At 30.3% G+C, this 21,306-nt stretch overlaps 2 protein-coding genes across 6 annotated transcripts in view; one reads left to right on the forward strand and one right to left on the reverse strand.

Annotated features, from left to right (window-relative positions):
• The window catches only part of LOC100166874 (ATP-binding cassette sub-family G member 4), a 53,651-nt gene extending 44,901 nt beyond the window's left edge, over positions 1-8,750 (forward strand). For 4 of the 5 annotated variants that reach the window (XM_008187597.3, XM_029488426.1, XM_016806669.2 and 1 more), the window contains 9 exons: positions 430-547; positions 627-816; positions 884-1,029; positions 1,789-2,027; positions 2,127-2,362; positions 2,459-2,627; positions 2,703-2,803; positions 3,124-3,279; positions 7,899-8,318. In XM_008187597.3, coding sequence (XP_008185819.1) covers positions 430-547; positions 627-816; positions 884-1,029; positions 1,789-2,027; positions 2,127-2,362; positions 2,459-2,627; positions 2,703-2,803; positions 3,124-3,279; positions 7,899-8,318 — 1,775 coding nt within the window. Of the gene's footprint in view, positions 1-429; positions 548-626; positions 817-883; positions 1,030-1,788; positions 2,028-2,126; positions 2,363-2,458; positions 2,628-2,702; positions 2,804-3,123; positions 3,280-7,898 lie in introns of all 5 variants that reach the window. The other variant, XM_029488427.1, reaches the window with a different exon arrangement.
• An 8,771-nt stretch (positions 8,751-17,521) lies between these two features.
• On the reverse strand, positions 17,522-20,671 carry LOC100164865. The gene is made up of 6 exons (XM_001949512.5): positions 20,231-20,671; positions 19,891-20,115; positions 19,026-19,184; positions 18,678-18,780; positions 18,463-18,615; positions 17,522-18,330 (listed from the first exon to the last, which is right to left on the reverse strand). The coding sequence occupies exons 1-6, from the start codon at positions 20,462-20,464 to the stop codon at positions 17,870-17,872; spliced, it is 1,335 nt and encodes a 444-aa protein (XP_001949547.1). The 5' UTR covers positions 20,465-20,671; the 3' UTR covers positions 17,522-17,869.
• Positions 20,672-21,306: the final 635 nt, after the last annotated feature.

The raw sequence follows: 21,306 nt of genomic DNA on the forward strand, positions 1-21,306 counted from the left end.
CCAAAAATTTAAAAAATAAAAAAAAAAAAAAATAATAATAATAATAATAATAATAAAAAATCAGTATATATAAATATAACTAGTTTCATACAACTCCCAGTTAAGTTCCATTAGTGGGTGGCTTCTTACTCACGTACTCATGTATTATCGAAACCCTTATTAAATATGCTAATTGTGCATAATTGTACAGATTGTATATATCATTGTGTAAAATAAAAAATAAAAAAAAAAATTCTTAAATATAATAAAAAAAAACGTAGTTATTTTATGGATTAATGTTAAAAAATGTGAAGAAATTATATTATGGTACACTATAGACACTTGATAATAATTTCAACTACTAAAATAATATACATATATATATTGTAAAAATGTAAAATATATAATTTAAATACCGGGATATCATATTATGTATTTTTTCTCTAACAGGATCAAAAATTATTCTTCGGAGTGTAAGTGGTTTGTTCAGATCCGGTGAACTGACAGCGATACTCGGACCGTCCGGCGCGGGGAAAAGTACATTGATCAATGTATTAGCTGGTTATAGGTATTAATTTTTCCGTAAACATAATATTTATTATTTCACAATTATAACTGTTTTCAACACTATACTTCGGGTTTGTTAGATGTGGTGATGCCCGAGGTTCCATAATGGTAAATAGCCGACCAAGAGAAATGAAATCATTTCGAAAAATGTGTCGTTACATAATGCAAGAAGACCTCTTGCAACCGGCACTCACAGTATTAGAGTCCATGGAAATAGCTTCAGATTTAAAGCTTGGTTATACGATTTCCAAAGAAAACAAACTTGAATCTGTAAAAATAACGCGATTACGGATGACCGAACAACAACATTTTTACAATGATAGTTATTATTTTTTAGATTGAAGATATCCTACAAATGCTTCGGCTTACTAAAGCGAAAAACACACTCATGGAGAATTTATCTGGTGGAGAAAGAAAACGATTGTCTATCGCTTTGGAGCTTGTTAACAATCCCCCTGTAATATTTTTGGATGAACCTACCACGTAAGTGTTTCTATTTCTTTATTTATATTACTATTATTATTATTATTATGACATTACATCAATCATTCTATTAAAACATCGTAGTCTATCACGTCTTGGTTAACCATAACTCCATCATAATAATTCAATATAATACCTATTATATGCAGCCCCATAAGGCATAACACTTTTCATTTTTATTACAAGGATTCATATAAAATAATATTTAGTTATTATTAATATTCATATTCATATTTAATATCCCAAATGGATTCATTGTATTCGTATATGCATTTTAAAATAGTAATATGCCTTTCATTTCTTTTTATAGAAACTATTATATAAAGATCAATTAACATGTCTTCGCATTTGACATAAATATTAAAATACATTAAAAGAAATTTCCAATAGGTATACAAACTTAAAACGTTATTCTCTTGTACCAAATACATTCATTTAATAAACTGCTATGCTGACAAATGGTTGCTAAATATAATAAACATGTCTAAAGTAGTAATAAGCCATTTAAAGTAGTTTGAACTGGGAAGAACTTTATCTGTATTTAAAAAACTAATGTTTTCAAACCGATAACTTTAATTGTATTCGTGGTATCGAAATAACAAAAACGCTTCGTCATAAATTAAGTTCATATTTACGTTTTGTAAAATTTTTATTATTTTATTATATAAGTATATAGTGCGAGAAAAGTGGTCCGGCGCCAAACGGTTTTTACAACTGAATTACAGGTGCCCTCTTGAATGTTATTATTATTTTTCATAGTGGTTTAGACGACTTATCCAGTTCGCAATGCGTGTCATTACTTAAGGATCTTGCCTATGGCGGTAGAACAATCATTTGTTCTATACACACACCTAGCGCAAAATTATTTGCGATGTTTGATCACATATATATAGTAGCCGAAGGACAGTGCATGTTTGCAGGAGTTGGCCAGGATATGGTTCCATACCTCTCTACCGTAGGACTCAATTGCCCTAAGCACTACAACCCAGCGGACTTTAGTAAGCATTGACGAGAATGATATTACGAATGACTGAAGTGCTCTACGATAAATTGGTATTAAAATCAAAAAATTGTTTGCTCTGTTGTGTTTCCTCTAGTGATCGAAGTTTGCAGCAGGGAGTATGGCGATTATTCGGAAAAAATGTCAACGGCCGTGGACAACGGTAAATGTTTGAGATGGTTCAAAGATAATGCTGAAATGAGGAAGCCAATCGTACGCCGAGCGTCACAGTACGACACAGTCTCCAATCACCTGTACGATTTTTCTAGTACGGGATGGTCTCAGTTTAACGTGCTCCTCCGGCGAATGATGATACAACACAAAAGAGACTATGTAAGAAACTTAAAAAAAAAAAAAAAAATAATAGTAAAAGAAACCCTCAACACGCTCTTGGAAAGCAGTTAACATTTTTTTATGATTTAATTTTAGACGTATTTATTGTTCAAATTGTTCATGTACACGTTTATCGGCCTAGTAGTCGGCGGCATGTTTTTTCAATTCGGAAATGACGCTTCTATGACTATTTTCAACTATGGGTTCATATTTATCACCATAATCGTTTTTATGTACACACCACTTATGCCAGTATTGTTAAAATGTGAGTCTTATCGAGCTTCGCGATTTACAACACGAGGCGTTTGATTTACAATAAGGACATATTATATGATTTCAGTTCCTACAGAAGTTCAGCTATTGAAACGAGAATACTTCAACCGATGGTACGGACTGAATGCTTATTTTTGTGCGCTCACGTGTTCACAACTCCCGATGCAGGTAAAAAGAGCCATTTAACTATTATATACAGTGGCGTAGTTGTGAACCATTTTTTTTTTTTTTTGATGGGGGGGGGGTAAATATTAAATACCTCACAAAATCATTGAAATGTAAATAAGTATAATATAATCAAAAATAAATATGAATTAAGCAAAATAATAAAAAGCGTCTCAAGGGGAGGGGCAAATGCCCCTGTTGCTCCCCTCCCCTATAAATACGCCACTGATTATAGTTTACAAGTTATAATAAGCATATTAAACAATATCACTATAATATTATATTTTTGAAAATATATCTACCCGTTATATTATACCTTATAGATAATCCTATCGTCAATCTACATAGCGATAACTTACTTCTTGACAAACCAACCGTTGGAATGGGAACGAGGAATTAAATTTTCCGTTGTGTGTTTGATGGTGTCCTTGTCGTCAGAGAGTATGGCGTACGCGATTTCTTCACAATTCAACGTTACGGTAAGTTCTTCGAGATGCACAGTGCATTTCGGTACGCTGGGTCATTTTTTATTATCGCTTTACACCTAAATCGCAAATTCTAATTTAAAAACATATAACATAAATATGTCGGGAAATACAGTATGTTAGAAGATTGCAAAAAATTAAAAAATTAAACAAAATATTAGCAATTAGAAAGTAGAAATAACCGGAGAGATCACTACACTGCATAATTATTAAATACTATTTAGTACCCATATGTTTTAACTTTCAAGTGTACCTCAGCATTTGGTAATACCTACCTATATAGCTAGTAGCTACTAGCTGGTCACTGTAATAGATGTGTTAAATTTAAATTCAATGATGAATTAATGTTTACGAAAAACGATTCTGAGGCGAATGAGGCGGATGGGTTTAACATTTATTTCTGAAAACAGTTTATGTGTATCACATTATTATATTATTACTACCTAGTATTTTCTTAATTCAATAGGTATTGAATTGATTTTTTCCAAAGGCATCGCATATAAGTTAAAAGTTTATAAGTTATAAATCAATACCGATGAATCATAGAATGTTATGAGTATGTTCACATAATGAAAAAAGTACAAATATTTTGAAAATCGTATTATATATAGAAAATAAGAATATGCGTAGTAACGAAAAATATCGAGTACTTACGAGCAGTGGCGCCGAAGTTTTTAAAATGTGGTCGGGCAATTTTAAAACTTCCCGGCCTCAATATCTTAATTATTTAATATAGAGGTACCCTGATATACATTTACATAATCACGGTTTAAATATACTCATGCTCATAATAAAGTTATGAAGTAAATAAAATATGGCCGGCTGGCCACATTTTTCAAAAAAGTGGTCGGGCCACGGCCCGACGTCAGCATGGACTTCGGCGCCACTGCTTACGAGAATAATATTTTTTTAATACCAAAAAAAATTACTAAAATCGTTATTTTTCGTTTAATTTTATCAACATTTCATTGGAATAAATACACGATGGCATATTTCAATAATATTAATTCTGAATTACTACAAAATAATAAAATCCGTTTTGTCAAAAACTAGAGTTGCATAAATATTCCCGTTTTGTTAGTTTTTACATTTATTAAGAAAATAGAATTTGAATTTTTGGCTATACCCAAAGTATTAAATCAAATTTTCTATCAGAAATCACCCTCAAAGTTGAAGATTGAAGTCAAATTTCTGCTCCGACCGGTCATGATTTAATGATTATTATAATTAATAAAAAAAAATTCTTACATATTGACATAGGTACTAATTTTGAAAACTGCTGCGTTACGTTTGAACCCCAAAAACAACATATACTTATGAGAGATTTATCAAAATATTATGTATAATATATCTGATATTATGTCCACGATAAATATATATTTTATTTATTTAAGTTATTGATATTTAAACTGAATAAAGAGTATTGGCACCTATAGTGATGTGCACTCAAAAAAATCGTATACCAACCTAGCTATTATGTTCCGTAGGATTGTATGAACTTAACTGAGAATAATTATTTAAAGCAATTAATATCCTATCATCAATCTGGTTGAATCGAGCTGCGGTATCATTTATCTTACTGTGTGACAAACCATATTTATAAAATATTAACATTTTTTTATTTTAATTACCCGACATTAAAGTAACCTGTTTAACAAAATATGTACGAGACATTATTTATTTTCCAAGTACAAAAAAGACGTCGTTCGTCCTTCGTATGAATAATTTCTGGGTTTAGTTACAGCGTGGTATCGCCAGGGCCGGAAGTATATAGTTTACCTATCAACTACCGTCGCACTAATTCACTATAATATAGCTGATGGGCCACGAGAAAAAAATAAGTTATTGGGTTCTATATACATAATACATAAAATATGAAGTATAAATAAAATATTAAAAAATATTAAAAAGTCCTTTAAAATATTTCAAACAAAAGCTAACATTACATTCAATAAGTAGACATTGTACGGCTTAAGTCGATCGTTATTTTTTCCGTTTAGTTAAGTACGCGTTTCCGTCAAAATGGAATGCCGTTAATGTATAAAAATAAAAAACAAAAACAAGTTTCGTGCAACAATAATTATTTCTGCGGACCGCGTCTACTAATGTCATTGGACATTGAGCACGTATAACATTACTACCTAATACATACTAACATTTTTAATAATTTATACTTTGCGCAGTTCAGTACACACATTAATTCTTCAACGATAAACGATGAAGTCTATTGTTGGGGGCATACAAAGCAAATACAGTAAATATTTTCTAATTAATTATGGTAGAAAAAATGTTGGAAACTAAAACGCATTGCATATATAATAAAAGTTAGACGTCATATTCTAAATAGTTTTATAATCATAAATCATAATTTAAATCATATATTTTGGAAAATAAAATATTGAATTCGTGTCTTTAATATATATTATATATATATATATATATATATATAATATATATATATAGGTAGTTATTGATAGGTGATATTTGCATACACGTACAAGGTGATGCAATATGTTCTCCCTATGTTTGTGATTAAATTATGCAAAATATATTCAAATTCTGATTTTTTATATATAGTAACTCATTAGTCATTATTTATAACTTTTGTTATTAATTATTATTATGGTAGATATTTTACATCACTACAGGAATTGCGGGAGACAGCACTATTATTGATTTAAATTGTGACGTCTGTTTGTATGACGTTTTTCTAATAGTTTTCCATATTATATAATATAATAATACTTCCAAAATATAAACTGAATACCTGACATAATATTCAAACCATAATAAAAACAAAAATACATTATTATTATGCAAATAAACGTCGTGTGTAGATAATTTTTTTAAAATATTTTTCCCTCCCTGCCCAGAAGTCTTTCTTAATACCAATCCCTTCATCCCAATCGGTTAAGTACTTAGGCCTAATCTTTGACCGTCGCCTGACCTGGGGACCTCATATCAAAGCAAAAAAAACGCCCTAAACGAACGACTACGCTCAGTTAAGCCACTAATATCTAACAAGCACACTAAATTAAACACCAAACTTCTCATATATAAATCATTAATCAAGCCCATGTGGACTTATGGCCTACAATTGTGGGGCAATGCAAAAGTAACTAATGTAAATAAAATCCAAACCGTTCAAAATAAAATTTTAAGATTAATCACTAAAGCCCCACCATATGTCTCCAACTACTCTCTGCACACAGATCTAAACATAAAAACTGTTCATGCTGAAGCCATAACATATTACAAAAGATTCCATAACAGACTTCCATATCATCCTAATCCCCTTATATCCAATTTAGCTTCTCGCACAATTCCAGGCAACCCCACACGTCGACTAAAAAGAATTGGTGTCGTGATTTACTAAATGAATAATCCAAATAATTAAAAAAAAAAATCTATGTATATATATATATATAAATACAATTAGGTAGTGCCTTCACTGGTTGGCTTCTTCCCTCACGATTTCATGTACAAAATATTATATCACATATTCTTATTGTGCCTAATGGGTACAGATTGTATATATCTTGTTAAAATTATAAAAAAAAAAATATAAAAAAATATTTTTCCCGATCCTCGAGGGTTTTATACACAGTAATAATAATTACTGTAACTATTGTACTCGTACTCATAGGCATGCGCGGCCCATTGTGACTGAGCGGACCAAGTCAATGATACCACAGAGCGTCATTTGTGGTTGGGAGGGTAGGCTTTCCTCCCTTGTCATTAGCGAGCCGCTGTTGGGCCGGGTATGCGCTAGTTTTGGGGCTTCACATAGTAACTAATAGGTAATATATTTAGGTATCCGTATCCCTCAGTAACTACCTGATAGTAATATTATAGTAAGTATACAATAATGTAAGAAGGCTATTTGTATTGAGATAAAAATGCCATTGTAATGTAATGTAATTTTTAGCGAGTGGTTTTTTTTTTCATTTTAATTTTAATTGGGAAAAATTGAATGAATATCAAATTTAAACATTCACTTGCATATCTATAGTAACTTAATATGATATTATACTTAGAATTGAAATATATGCCGCTGAATCGTAGTACCTATTTAAAAATGTCGACAAGGTGGGCGGGGGGTGTGTGCTATAATTTTGCACTCGGAACCACGGTTAAAGACATACCTTAAGGCAGAGGTGACAAATTCACGCGGACCGAGAACACTTTTTTCACGGACACTTATATCCGCGGGGTAGTTTTTCAATTTTTATAAAATAAATATGAAAACTTTAATACGTGTGTCATGATGTGTACCCATTACAATTTATATGACGATAAAAAAATAATTTAAGTAATTGAAAATTATCTGTAGGTATTCCTATATAATCATAAATGGGGAAAAATCAATGTGGTGACATCAATTATCGTAGGTAAATCCTTAAGGGCCAGTTGTACCGTCTACGGTTAAGCTTCGATTAACTTTAATCAGAGATGGTACAGCTGGCCCTTAAGCTTGAGGTATACAATATCTTTAATCATTCTCAGGACGCAGTTTTTGAACAATTGTTGGACCAAAAATCCTCTACCTATTGAATTTTTTCCAATTCGAGCTCACAATATTAATGTCGTACACTTCACTTTCGTGCTTACAGAACAGCGTGTTCTTCGGGCCGTGCGTGGCTTGCCCGATGATGCTGCTGGCATCATTCGGTCTGGGCTACGAGGAGGACGAGATCCCCGGCATCATCCGGCTGGGCATGAACTTCAGTTACCTGCGGCACGGCGTCGAGGCGCTCGTCATGGCCGTCTACGGCAACGGCCGCGGCCGGCTGGAGTGCCCCAAAAACGAGGACTACTGCGAACTCCGGGACCCGTCGGCCCTGTTCAAGACGGTCGGCATGTCCCAGGTGACATACTGGGGGTCGATGAGCGCCCTGTGTGGCATGTTCCTCGCGTTCAAGGTGGCGTCGTACGTGATGCTCCGGTGGAGGCTCAGCACCAAACCGTCGCTGCTGCTCAAGCTCGGGTTTGTCGGCCGTTTCATCAAGGCCAACTTTAACATTCCTCGCTGACGACCCTATATATATATGTATATGCGTGTGTGTATATATATAGGTAATATGTACATAAAGATTATGACTTGACGCGACGGTGGGTGTGTATACAAGACGTTCGCCTCGCGAGTCATGATAATACCAAACAGCATTTGTGATATAATTATACTTTACTATAGGTACTATAAAAAATAATAATGAAATCTGTGTTTGTATATAATAATGTACGTCATCATTGTCCTAATAATAATGCAGATACGCACATCATAATAATATGCGATTGTCTACTTGAATCGCGTGATATATTATGAAGTATCTATATATTATATTACCTACGATATTGGGAAACAGGAATGACCAATTTATATGCGTATAATGTGTGTAAGCGTGTAATATGTATAGAAATAATTGTTCAAAATATAAATAAAAGTATTTTTTAATGATTTGAAACTACTTATAAAATATTTATATAACTTAAATCTTTGTTACCTATATCGTGATATTCGTAATACTTGTGTTATACCTATACCTATGTGTTATATTATACTGCAAGTCCACGTAAACAGGGTGCACTGTGCACAGAAAAAGTGATGCTTTTGCACGTACGTGAAATACAAGAGTTAAACATTTCTAAGCCATAGCAATTTGAGATCCAATAGCTATTAGTATCGTATGTCCCCTCAAACAGCTGAATTCAAAAATATTATGTTCGCCGATTACAATAAGTCAACAATATGAGTCACTTCAAGTTATTGAGTGTACCATGATCCGTCTTAGGACCAATTGTACCAGTCTTGTTTTAACTAGAGATTATCCAAACTTGGTTTAAAAATTATACCGAGTTTAAGATTTACCGATGGTAGTTGAAGCAATGGATGGTTAAACTAGGTTTATCAGAGCGGTCAGTGGATTACACATCACCTCGACGTTTAAACCTGTATAATCAACAGGTAGGCACTAGCTCGCGTCTGACGTACCTAATCTGTTGCTAACAATACGATAATTATTAATAATAATAATAATAATAATAGTGCTAAGATGGTTGTTCAAAAATAAAATACAACTCTGCAGTATATATACTCTACAGAGCGAGTATATTATAATATGTATATATATATTATATAGTGGAACCTTAACGTGCGCGTGAATAATGAACGTATACTTAGGTATTGTATAACAATGCGCTTATTCATGGTCTAAGATTACTATCGGATGGTTCTGCAGCAGTTGCTTTGGTCTCCGCAATGATATTTTACTATTCGTAAAGTTTATTAATGATGGAAACGTGCTAACTATTAAATACATCCGTGCGAGAGTTTATCAACAATATATATATAAAAGAGTACGATGAGATTATGGTCGACTCAATTCGGCCAGAAGATAATTTTTCAACAATTTTAACGCGTGTGAAAACAAAGAAATCTTATTGCAGTTGATTGATCACAATATATAATTCGTTATTACCGTACAAAATTGTTTAGTTTTATACTCAGGTACGTTTAAATAAACTCAATTATTTTCTACTATTCAAAAGGAGTAAAGGACATAAAATACTTATTTTTAATACTTTTTAGTGTCCCGAAGCAGTTAAAAAATATTATCAAGGCATTTGAGTTAAGTATCTATTAATTTGAAAAAAAATCTTGAATATATTGTTCAGAAGGCTGACAAGTTGGATTCGATATTAAAATGATTTGTGGTCTAGAAGAAAATATTTAAGTTTTTATAAAAAACAATCTTATTTGCAAATAATATGGATTATACAGTGTTAATACTTAATAGATAACATGTTATAGAAATATAAATAGGTACCTACTCGTACTTCAATAAAAAAAACATTCTAGAATACACCTAAGCACCTACCGACCTACCTATAATACATCCTTACAGATACTAATTAATTGTTAGAATTAAACTTTTAAAATTACATTCGACGAAGCAACCTGCAACTATAATAATTATTAATTATATTCAAAATAATCGCTTGACGACCGACGTCAAATTTAATCCTGGTCTTTGAATAAATTCTAAACATATTATAATATATAATAGGAAATAATCTGCTGCAGACACCTGCAATAGATAAATTATTCATATATGTGAATAATAAATATTTAACTATATAATATATATAATATTCATATTCAATTATACGTCTAGCTGTTTGGTAATTATCGCTGGATTGATAAAGTGCGTGCTGAACACCATATTATAATAATATAATTTTATACTACTTAGGGCCTAGCCAGGTATATATTATAATACATCAATCGCAATTACATAACTTGAACTGTCAGTGTAATCACCTCAACCACAATTTTTTTTTGACGTTCATATATCATTATTCCTCCACTCTCGCATATATATATATACCTATGTATAGACCTATGCAACTGTGACACTATATATAATAATATTATGTACACAGCAAAAGTACGAGCAACAGGCACGGCGACCTAATATGTTTTTTTAGAATGTAGAAAGGTTCGAATGTTGTTTCACACACGCGCTGTCTAATTATAAGTATCAGTTGGGTACAAAATAGTTTTTTTAGTATTGAGAAAAAATTATTGTAAATTGACAAAAATGGACTGATCACTCAGCGTTAATAGATGGAGTGTTCGATTTGAATTCAATGATAAGTCAATGTACTAGGTATACAGGGTGATTATTTTATGATTGAACACTCATTATTTCAGAAAACATAATTAAAGTTTTTGAAAAAAAATGTACATAGTTTCTATAGTCGTTAAAAAACAACACTTTTAAAATATACCTATATATTCTTTATAATATATTATTTTATCCTCAACATATTTTAAGTTTTTTGCTCTTTGATGACTTTGATGACATCATAATATAGAATTTTTAATTTCATGTTCAAGGATAGCAGAATATTTTCCTAAGTATACCAATACATAAAAATCGAATTTAGGAGTTATAAGCGTACCTATATTTAAAGTTTCGATGAGAAGAGTGGAGTGGTACGTGTTTACCCCGCAAAATGTTGGTCGAAATACTCATGAAAATATTCTGCTTTGGTATTTGAAATTAAGACTGTGTGTTGTAATTGAAAAAAGTAAAAAAACTTAAGAAATTATAAGGATATAAAATATTTAAAAATATAATTAAAAACGTTGTTTTGTAGCAACTTGAAACCATGTAAAAAATATATTTTCATAAATATTAATACTCTGAAATGAGTGTCTATTATGTTAAATAAATCACTCGGTATACGATGAAAAAGGAATCTAAGCGGAGGCGGTCTGTCAGCATATACATTTCTAAGGATATTTTCACTATTTACCAATAAATATTACGATAATAGTAATTTTTTCTATTCGTTATATGGTTAGGTTATAACAACAATAAAGTAACAGACACAAAAAGACATGCATCTTTGTATAACAGGTACCTACCTGTAATCAATACATTCATCTCTCCGTCCAGAATCTAATAATAGCCTAAAAGTTCGAATTACGGAAAAAAATACTCTTAACTGGTTAACCTTTTGACATTTTTAACAGTAATACTTGAAATGGACGCGATCAATGTGTAACTTCAACTGAGTTGACTGACCAATTAGGTATAGTTGTCAAAATCAATCGCTCATAATATTAGAAATCACGCAATGACTAATATACAATCATCACATTTAGTATTTACTTAATTTTTACTTAAGTACCTACTTACCTATATTTAACGTGCAATCGCGGTGTACCCAATCGTTTTTTATTACAATTTTTAATATAGGTATACAATTAATTTAATTTTTAATATTTTAAATGTGGATGATGTTATTATAATTTAACTTATAAAATAATTCTCATAAATTATTTATATTTGATTAAATTTAACACTCACACTATTGCCTTAATTTTTATGAAGAGGATTTCCAACTACCGAAAAGTTCAAATGTCTGTTTATAGCACAAATGTAGCACCAAGCACCCTACAGTTGTTTCGGCACTGCAGATTGCGCGATATATCAAATATGGAAAAATAATAATTTAATAACTATATGATACGATTTTTTATAATTTTTACCACAAGGCAATAAACCAAAATATTTTGTCCATACGTTCCGTCGACATACAAATGAACACCTATAACTTGGCTACATTCTATTAATTATATATATAATAAATTATAATAACTGCTATATAGTGCTATATATACCTATATCAAGTATAGCGTATAACTACCTATACTTATATAGGCACCTAACTTACTATGCCTATTCGTTTTGCCATAACTATTCGGTGTGTACTTCAGTTATAAATACTTGCGATTACACTATATATAATATAATATATAATTATAAATTATTACTCGGCTATACCTATATATACGCGTCCCTCTATAGTCTCTGCGTAGCCATACTTTGTCGTGCATAGGTATGTATTATTTTAATTTTGTTTTCGTACATTTTAGGTCACACATCAATACTTCGTATTATATATTATTATTGTTAAGAGAAAATGAAAGTTGGCATAAACGATTTTCTCTCGTCTTATAATAACACAACCTTCCCAAACATATACTTACCTATTAGGTACCCATTTGACGAAGTATTATATACCTTTCGATTATCCTCCTCCTCTTCCTCTTTCAATCCGGCCATACGGACAATAATATTAAAATAATAAATCGCAGTTGGTTGGTACTTGGTACGTTTTTAGTAGATTTGCCATTGCACTGTGTGTATATTATATACTTATGTGCTGCACCAGGCTTAGGTAAAAGTGCCCAGAGGCTAAAGTATAATTTTTATTCGTACTACCCACTTTATATTAAACTTGGAGTTACCATGGGGGCTTTGCCCCCCCCCCCCAAGTGTATTTCATCCTTACACACAAACATAGAGTAGTAAATTTCTACTTTTCTTTATCTACAGAGCACAGACTACATCACAATAAAATGATTTATGTTAGTATATTGGTAATTGGTACGATTATTAATAATTATACATCATTTTACAGTAGGTGAATGCACAGAACTATAATAATATACAGACAGTGAATTGCGAAATAAAAATCCACGGACAAAAATTCCCAATTCTAGGAAAAAAGATCCCCAGACCACAATATTACTCACAATCACATGAAATTGATTGATAAAATGTTTTTTTTAAAACTAATTAGTGTCATTACCACATTGTTAATATTTCATTACAAATATACACAAGGTTAGGAATACTATTATCATTAAAAAAATTAATATACAATAAATAATTTTCAGACATTAACAATAATATTGTTTTGATTTTTATCACGATTTGAAACAATATACCTATTGGCTATTAGTTATATTACCTATGTTAATGGTTCTTTTAAAAGAATAGGTACATTCAATAACACTATATTGTTTGATAATTATTCGTATTATTTAACGTATCGATCCTTCGAAATATTTTAATTTTTAATTTTATAACATTTTAAATATTTTAAATATTGAATCTATAAGTAAAACTTTTAATAATAATAATATTTACTATTATTAATATTTAAAATACCCATCTATCTATTTGCCAATGTACCATCATATAAATTTTCAATTAATGAAGAAAAAACTGTATAAAAACTAAAAAGTTACTAGTTATTACAGGCCATAATACTCACTTTTTAATTTCGTATTCCACACTTAGTACCTATTTCGTACTACACACAATTTTAGTCATTGTGCCTATAAGTACCTACCATCAATTAAAATACATCGCGGACTTTCCCACAACACCTAACACAGAAGTTTCCCTATACGCTGACGACAGTGTTGTCTATTCAAGCTCCAGCGATGCCCACATTGTCACTGAAAATATACAGAGCCACTTAAACAAAATAAAATGCTGGGCGAAAAAATAATCCTAAACCCCTCAAAAAGTACGGCAGTATTATTTACACTTCGTCGTCCCAATAACCCTTCCTCTCTAGTACTAAATGGCGACAACATATCCTGGTCTCCAACAATAAAATATCTAGGAGTTATCTTAAACAAATAATTAACCTGGAACCCTCACATTTCTTCGAAACTTCAACAAGGCCACCAACGACTTAAAATTCTTTATCCCTTAATCAACCGTCAAACCGCCCTAAGCTGGAAGTGCTCCATGCTTCTTTATAAGCAAATTCTACGACCATTAATACTCTATGCTGCCCCTATCTGGGGATACTGTGCCAAAACTCACATAAATAAAATTCAAGTCTTCCAGTCCAAGATTTTACGCATAATATCCAACGCGCCGTGGTTCGTCAGAAACGAAGCACCTCACACAGACTTCAGACTCCCGATGGTTAAATCCTACATACAGAATCTCTCAGTCAACTTCTTTGGCCAAGTAAACAACACCAAAAGTGCAATATATTTCAAACTCAACGACCAGCATACCCTCCGACGTCTCAAGCCCGGACGTCCTCATGATGCCCTTTCTCAACGTCCATAATATATGTATATAGATATTTAAAAAAAAAAAAAAAAAAATATACACCTAGATTAACTAATTATTACAATGTCACATTTTAATATCTAGCTATTCATCTATGTAAATAACTGTAATTTATTGTATTTACTTATTTATTTATAACAACTATTTGCATGTTAAAAATTTTGTCTTTTTATCAATAAGTTAGATGACCTTGTTGTCAATAACACTTTATTAATAATAAAAAAAAAAAAAAACCATCTATTATTCAGTACCGAGGTCGATGTTTCAATTTAAATATAATAACAAGTACGTAGGTATGAAAGAAAACCCGTACGTACCAAAATCATAATAATTACAATATAGGTAGGTATCTAATACATATACATACTATCTTATTGGTATTCAGTGGTAACTGGTAAGTACGCGGTAGGTTGGTATACCTATGGGTACGAGTCGTGCCTATCGGCAGTGGCGCCGAAGTCCATATGTATCAGGTATCTATGGTCGGTAGGCAATATTTTATTTACACCATAATTTTATTACGAGTAAATGTATATTAGGGTACATCTGTATTAAATAATTAAGACATTGAGGCCGCGAAGTTTGGAAATTGCCCGACCACATTTTTAATACTTCGCCGCCACTGGGTACGACTTTTCAAACGATACCTATTGGTATATAACCTTGGCCAAGTAGATACTAGATGCCTCATACCTATAATAATAATTACGTGCCAACAAAAATTCCGAATTTCATGTCACATAACATTCATAACATGGAGGAGTTAATCCGAATTGCATATTTGCATACCATCTTCTATATAGGGATTTGTCCAAATTGTATGCCTTGCACAATTTAACTCTTTTTTTCAATTCATGTTGATACAATTACAGCTTTATCTTGAAAATGTAATACAAAATTCACCATACCTAGTTGTTCTCGCAGCAGTTAAAAAAATAATAGTGATCCACTTATCCACCATTTTAGATTCTGAGCGGAGCGAGGAATGTATTGGTTTTACAATGATGTTTATTTCTTTATTATTCTGTAAACACTTTTTCTCCCCCTAAACTTGCTCAAAAGTATCAAGTGTAGCATCTTTTCTGAAAGGTAATGTTCTTGAGCTGGTACTTTAGAGAAATAAACGGTACTCGAAATAAAAGCGGTTAAAGGAGAAAAAACGTACGATTTCACGATTTTATAATATTAAATAATTACGGACGACGTTTTCTACCAGAAATATTGCTTCATATGAAAAATGACAAGAGACCTTTTTTGTTGCATTTTGGATTTTGTTCCTTACGGTTTAAAGTTTGGAAAATTTTAGCCATTTTTGAGCTATTTATAGACTTTTTAATTTTGGGAGTTTTTTTTGTTGTAATTCGGTTAAAAACATTCGTAAAAACTTGAAATTTGTGTTGTTTACTTATATTAGCCTTACCTAAACATGGTAAAATTTTCAAAACAATTGAGCGACTTTTGAGCTTTTTATTTTATTTTTTTTCATTTTTATGATATTTTCTAATTATAAATCATAATTATATAAATTACCTATTTATATAAATCGTTCTTAAGCTGTTCTTATAACGCTTTGTTTATCACCATAGAAACGAATAAAATTAAATAAAAAAGATTCCCTCGTCCGCTCAGAATCGTTTTTCATCGAATTCAATCATTGCATTCAAATCGAATACAGTAAAATTACACTATCCTGTCCGAGGACAGAAGGGACGATGGATAAACATCCACCACTGAAAGTACAGCAGTATACAGTGGTCAGTGACCCACTTGTAACCTACTGTACAGCAGAGCGACATCCACTTATCCACTTTTTTTTTTATTAGTATTTAAATATCAAATTTTCCATTTTGTATTAACCATCTAAAAATGTTGAAATTTAATTTAAGTTTCCTAATAAGTTTTTATTAAAAGTACCTACTAGGTATAGTCTGTTATATAACCTGACTTCAACAAGCAACAATTAACAAACATAAAATACGACTGGGCTAATTAAGATTTACGTTGTTTATCCTTTTTAATGTATCGTAAATATTTGGTAAATATCGATAAAGATGTTTGAGATGTTTTAAATTTTTGTAGAAATATAAAATTACATTTGAAATAAAGGTTAGGTTACACATGTAGCCGTACGGATACCAGAGCTATTATTAATTCAACTGAAGTATATAGATACAAGCATTGTAATGAAATAATTACATTTGATTATATGCTTATAAATATTTATTATTATATAGGTATTTATGTATTTCATAATATGTAGGTATGTTGTCATTCAAAAAGGAAAAATATTCTAGAAATTGATAATGATGTAACATGAACATTTTGTTTTCAAAAGTATTGTTTTGTATTTATTATTTGACTTCTAATTATGTATAAAATATATTTTTCAAAAGTTTCGTCATTTCGTCAAAAGATATGTCATTAAATAGGAAAAATGTGAAAATATGCATTTAAAAATGTACATCAACCACATTAACTAATTTAACGTGTTAAAAGGCAAATTGTTCCATACATAATATAGTAGGTACAGGTGTAAATCAAGACTAGCATGTTTGAGCCCAATAAGTGGATGAGACAATGAACTATGAGTTCAATAAGCGGCGACTACTACTCACATACCTATCTACATTTAACACTATCTAGGGTGTCTAGTGTCCAAAAACAATGCATTGTTTAAACAAATCATGTTTTTAAATATGACTTATGTAACTAGTTTACAATAATCAAATCATATAAACTAATTAAGTTATTAATTTATATCCTCATAGTGTACTAATAAATCTGATGAAAACTATATTTTATTAGTAAGGTACTCAAAATAGCAATATAAAATAAAATAATTTTATACTATAAAACTTGTATAATACAATATTAGAATGTATACATAGTATACAAATTGCATGGTGGTCAACAATGTGAAAACAATTTTAAACAGTATTTTGATGGAAGCTCCAATATCCTACTACAAAAGAAATATATAAGTGCATCATTGAACACCATGTACGTAATAAATATACAAAAATTAATTTCAATTAAAATACAGCATAATAATCCAAAACGGAAAATATTTATACATTATAAAATAGGTCATAATATAACATATTATATTACTTTGAAAATGGAGGGTCTTACATAGACAATGTTCTATGTCTAGGTGCTTTTTTTATAAGGTCTTTGAAATCTTTACTATCAACACTGTCGTTCTCTCTATTCTTTAGCATTGCTATTAAATTACTTTCTTTTGCATAGTTGATTTTAAATTTATCATCATAACGTGAGGATCGAGTATTTTCATTTGGACTTGGATGACTTAAATTGATGTTGAAATTAACATTTGGCAATGCAGGAATTTGAGGTGCCGTATGTTGGGCTGATATCATTGGATGAAAACTATTGTTAATTCTTTTATTTGTTGTATATTGGTCATTATTGGTTGGTTCTGCACCAATTGTTGCATCACCATATCCAAATAAGTATTTTGTGCTTAAACCTCGACCAACTAACAATGAGCACGATAAAAATACTGTTTTGATGATTATAACAATAATGATAGGAATCAAAATTACTTGAGCCAAAAATGGTATATCCTCTAAAAATAAAAGTAATAATATTTTTATTAACATAGTATAGCCTATAGATAAACTCAAAATCAAAAAATCTTTGTGAAAATTCCAGTTCTTATGAATCGAATAAAATATATATAAAATGCAATTTTTCTTACTTAAAACCGATTTATTGAACACATATATAGATTCTCCTAAGGCTTCTATCGGCTTCGTCAACATTTTACTAAACATTTCAGCAAATATATCAGTCATGGCGATAGAATATTTAGGATCCAAAAAAATCGCTTCTTTGTACCTTTTGCACTGATCTAGAGAAATAAATATAAAAATACAATTTAATTAGAATAACATGAAAATTAAAAGATATTACCTAAATTGCTGGATTTAAACCAAGAAAAAGTAGTCCAGCCTGTCTTTTCACGACACTCAGTGGGCATGTACTCCAATTGAACACTGCGATTTATTTCGGCTTTCTATAATTACATAACAATATAAAAATCTCTAAACTATACAATCATCAATAAAGTTGTTACAATGATCATTGGTATTCTAATATTCTAATAATTATTAATTTAATAAAAGTACTATTAATTTAACACAGTAAATGTATTAATTTAAGAAATTTAATGTAATCATAAATCATAATTTGCTGTAATTGCTCCATGAGTTTATGAACAATAAAAAACATTTGAAATAAATAAAAATATGGGTTCCTTACCATGTACATGGTGTACCAGGTTGAAGCAAATCCAAGTGCAAAAATAATAAACAGAACAAATGTTAGGCTGCAAATATAATTAATTTTTTTAAAAATAATATACAGTAAAACAATTGTAATACAACCAACTGAAATCCAATACAGCGCATCTTGCTTAAACTGAAACAATGATTATAGTTTGATATTTAGTAAATTATTACCCAGCATTCTTTAAGTATTTAAAATAATTCTAAATGATATTTAATGGCTAATTATACTACGGCATGAATGTACAAATACAAATAAGTAATATAACAGCAGGCAATATCTTTTTTTTAGACGTATTCATAAGAATATAAACTTATACCTACATATATTTATGCATAATTAAGGTAAGTAACTGATAAATGGAGAAGAAAAATATAAATATAAATTATATGAAGAACATTAGTGAAAGGTTAAATATGTGGTGGTTTTCTTATACCTATATAAAAAAAAATTGTAAAATATTGAAGCTTTAATCCTCGATTGATTTAATGCCAAACTATTTGTCAAGGGTTATAATATTAGAGATAAAGTATGGAATATTGAGGCATAAAACTTTTAAATGAAAATAGATAGGTAAACTGATATTTTATTATCTATAGGTGCTATTAAAATACACATAAATCATTTACCAAAAATTGACGATCTACTTGATTACATACTAATTATTAATCACATAAATGTTTTCAAGGATGTTTTCTGTACTTATTAAAAATTATTTATAATGACATTAAGTTGTTTGCCCACTAATTGCTTTATTAGTACCTACCTATTTATATACTACAAAATATTCAAATTAAAAGTAACTAATTAAATAATAATATAAATGACAATTAGATACCAGATGATATATTTTTAAATGGCTGTTTCCTTGGCCGTTTTTCTCAGTGGAGTTCATTTCCACTGGAGTAAATAGGCCGCTTAAAATTCGATCAATTTCTGTGTAATCTACATCCCTTTTATTGGCCATGTTTTTTAACAACTCCAAATCTTGAACACTGAGGGTTACTGATGTATGCAACTTCAGCTCTTTGTTTTCGTCATAGTTTGACACTTGATCAATGTTCTAAAAAAGAGCCACAAAATCAAACAGAATACAACACTGTTCACGAGCAAGTTTTTTAAGAATATTATGTACAGATAAATAGTAAATATTTATTTATTTAAATATACACACTTACAGATAGTCCAGTGTTTATTAACAGTATGTTGATGAATCTTGAAAGAAAGACCGTACAACGTTCATTTTGAACGGGCTCATTAGCCATTGTTTTTGGTGTAGGATTTTTCATTGATTTCGACGACCTGTCGTAGTTGAGCATATCCAACGGATCGACAAAGTCGTCTTCTGAACATTTTAGGGTATACTCACTAGATAAACACAAAACCAAAACGGTGGTAGAAATAATTCTCATTGTAATACCTTTACACGCTAATAATAATAACGATAATCTTAAATTTTTAGTACAAAACAGTATTATAATGAAGGAACGACACGATCCATATATCAACTATGAAATACCAAACTAGTAACTAAGTAATAAGTAGGTATTGAGTAATTACAAAATAATAATATACTGGTTATGTGACAAAACAAACTGACAACGACATTATCTCGAGATAAATATTGGATTTCCTCCATAGTCCTTATAATATTTAATCCTCAAAATTGATAATACTTATAGATTTATATATATATATATATATATATATATACAGTTGTATATATCTATGATAATAATTCCCGCCGTTATTTAAATAACAATCATAAGATAATATATAAATAAAAATTTGTAATAATTGTACTTGGATATTGGCACGATGTAGGTAATTTTACCCGCATCGTGGATATTGGTTATAACTAGAGCTCGGATTTATATGCATTTGCATGTTTTTACTAAGTGTATGCACGTCTAGGGGGTTCTAAAATGCCCGCGGTTCATCTCACACTGAATTTAAACACCAAATTTTATATTGCATATTTTGCATATTTAGAAGATAATTGCATATTGGTTCATAAGTGCATATAATATTCATATTTAATGGGTTTTTAATAAATTGCCTATTTTATTTAAGATAATTATATTTTAGTTATTTTAAAAGAGAAAAAAATCGTTGACAGGGTCTTTTACAAGAATATTCTTAAAATATTGTCATTTTTGAAACACTGCATGATATCGGAGCACGTATGGATAATATTATATTAACAACAATAATTCACATACACCTGCATTTCGACATAATATGTTGTTACTTC

This window comes from Acyrthosiphon pisum, chromosome A1 (genome assembly GCF_005508785.2).
Source record: "Acyrthosiphon pisum isolate AL4f chromosome A1, pea_aphid_22Mar2018_4r6ur, whole genome shotgun sequence".
Taxonomy (NCBI): domain Eukaryota; kingdom Metazoa; phylum Arthropoda; class Insecta; order Hemiptera; family Aphididae; genus Acyrthosiphon; species Acyrthosiphon pisum.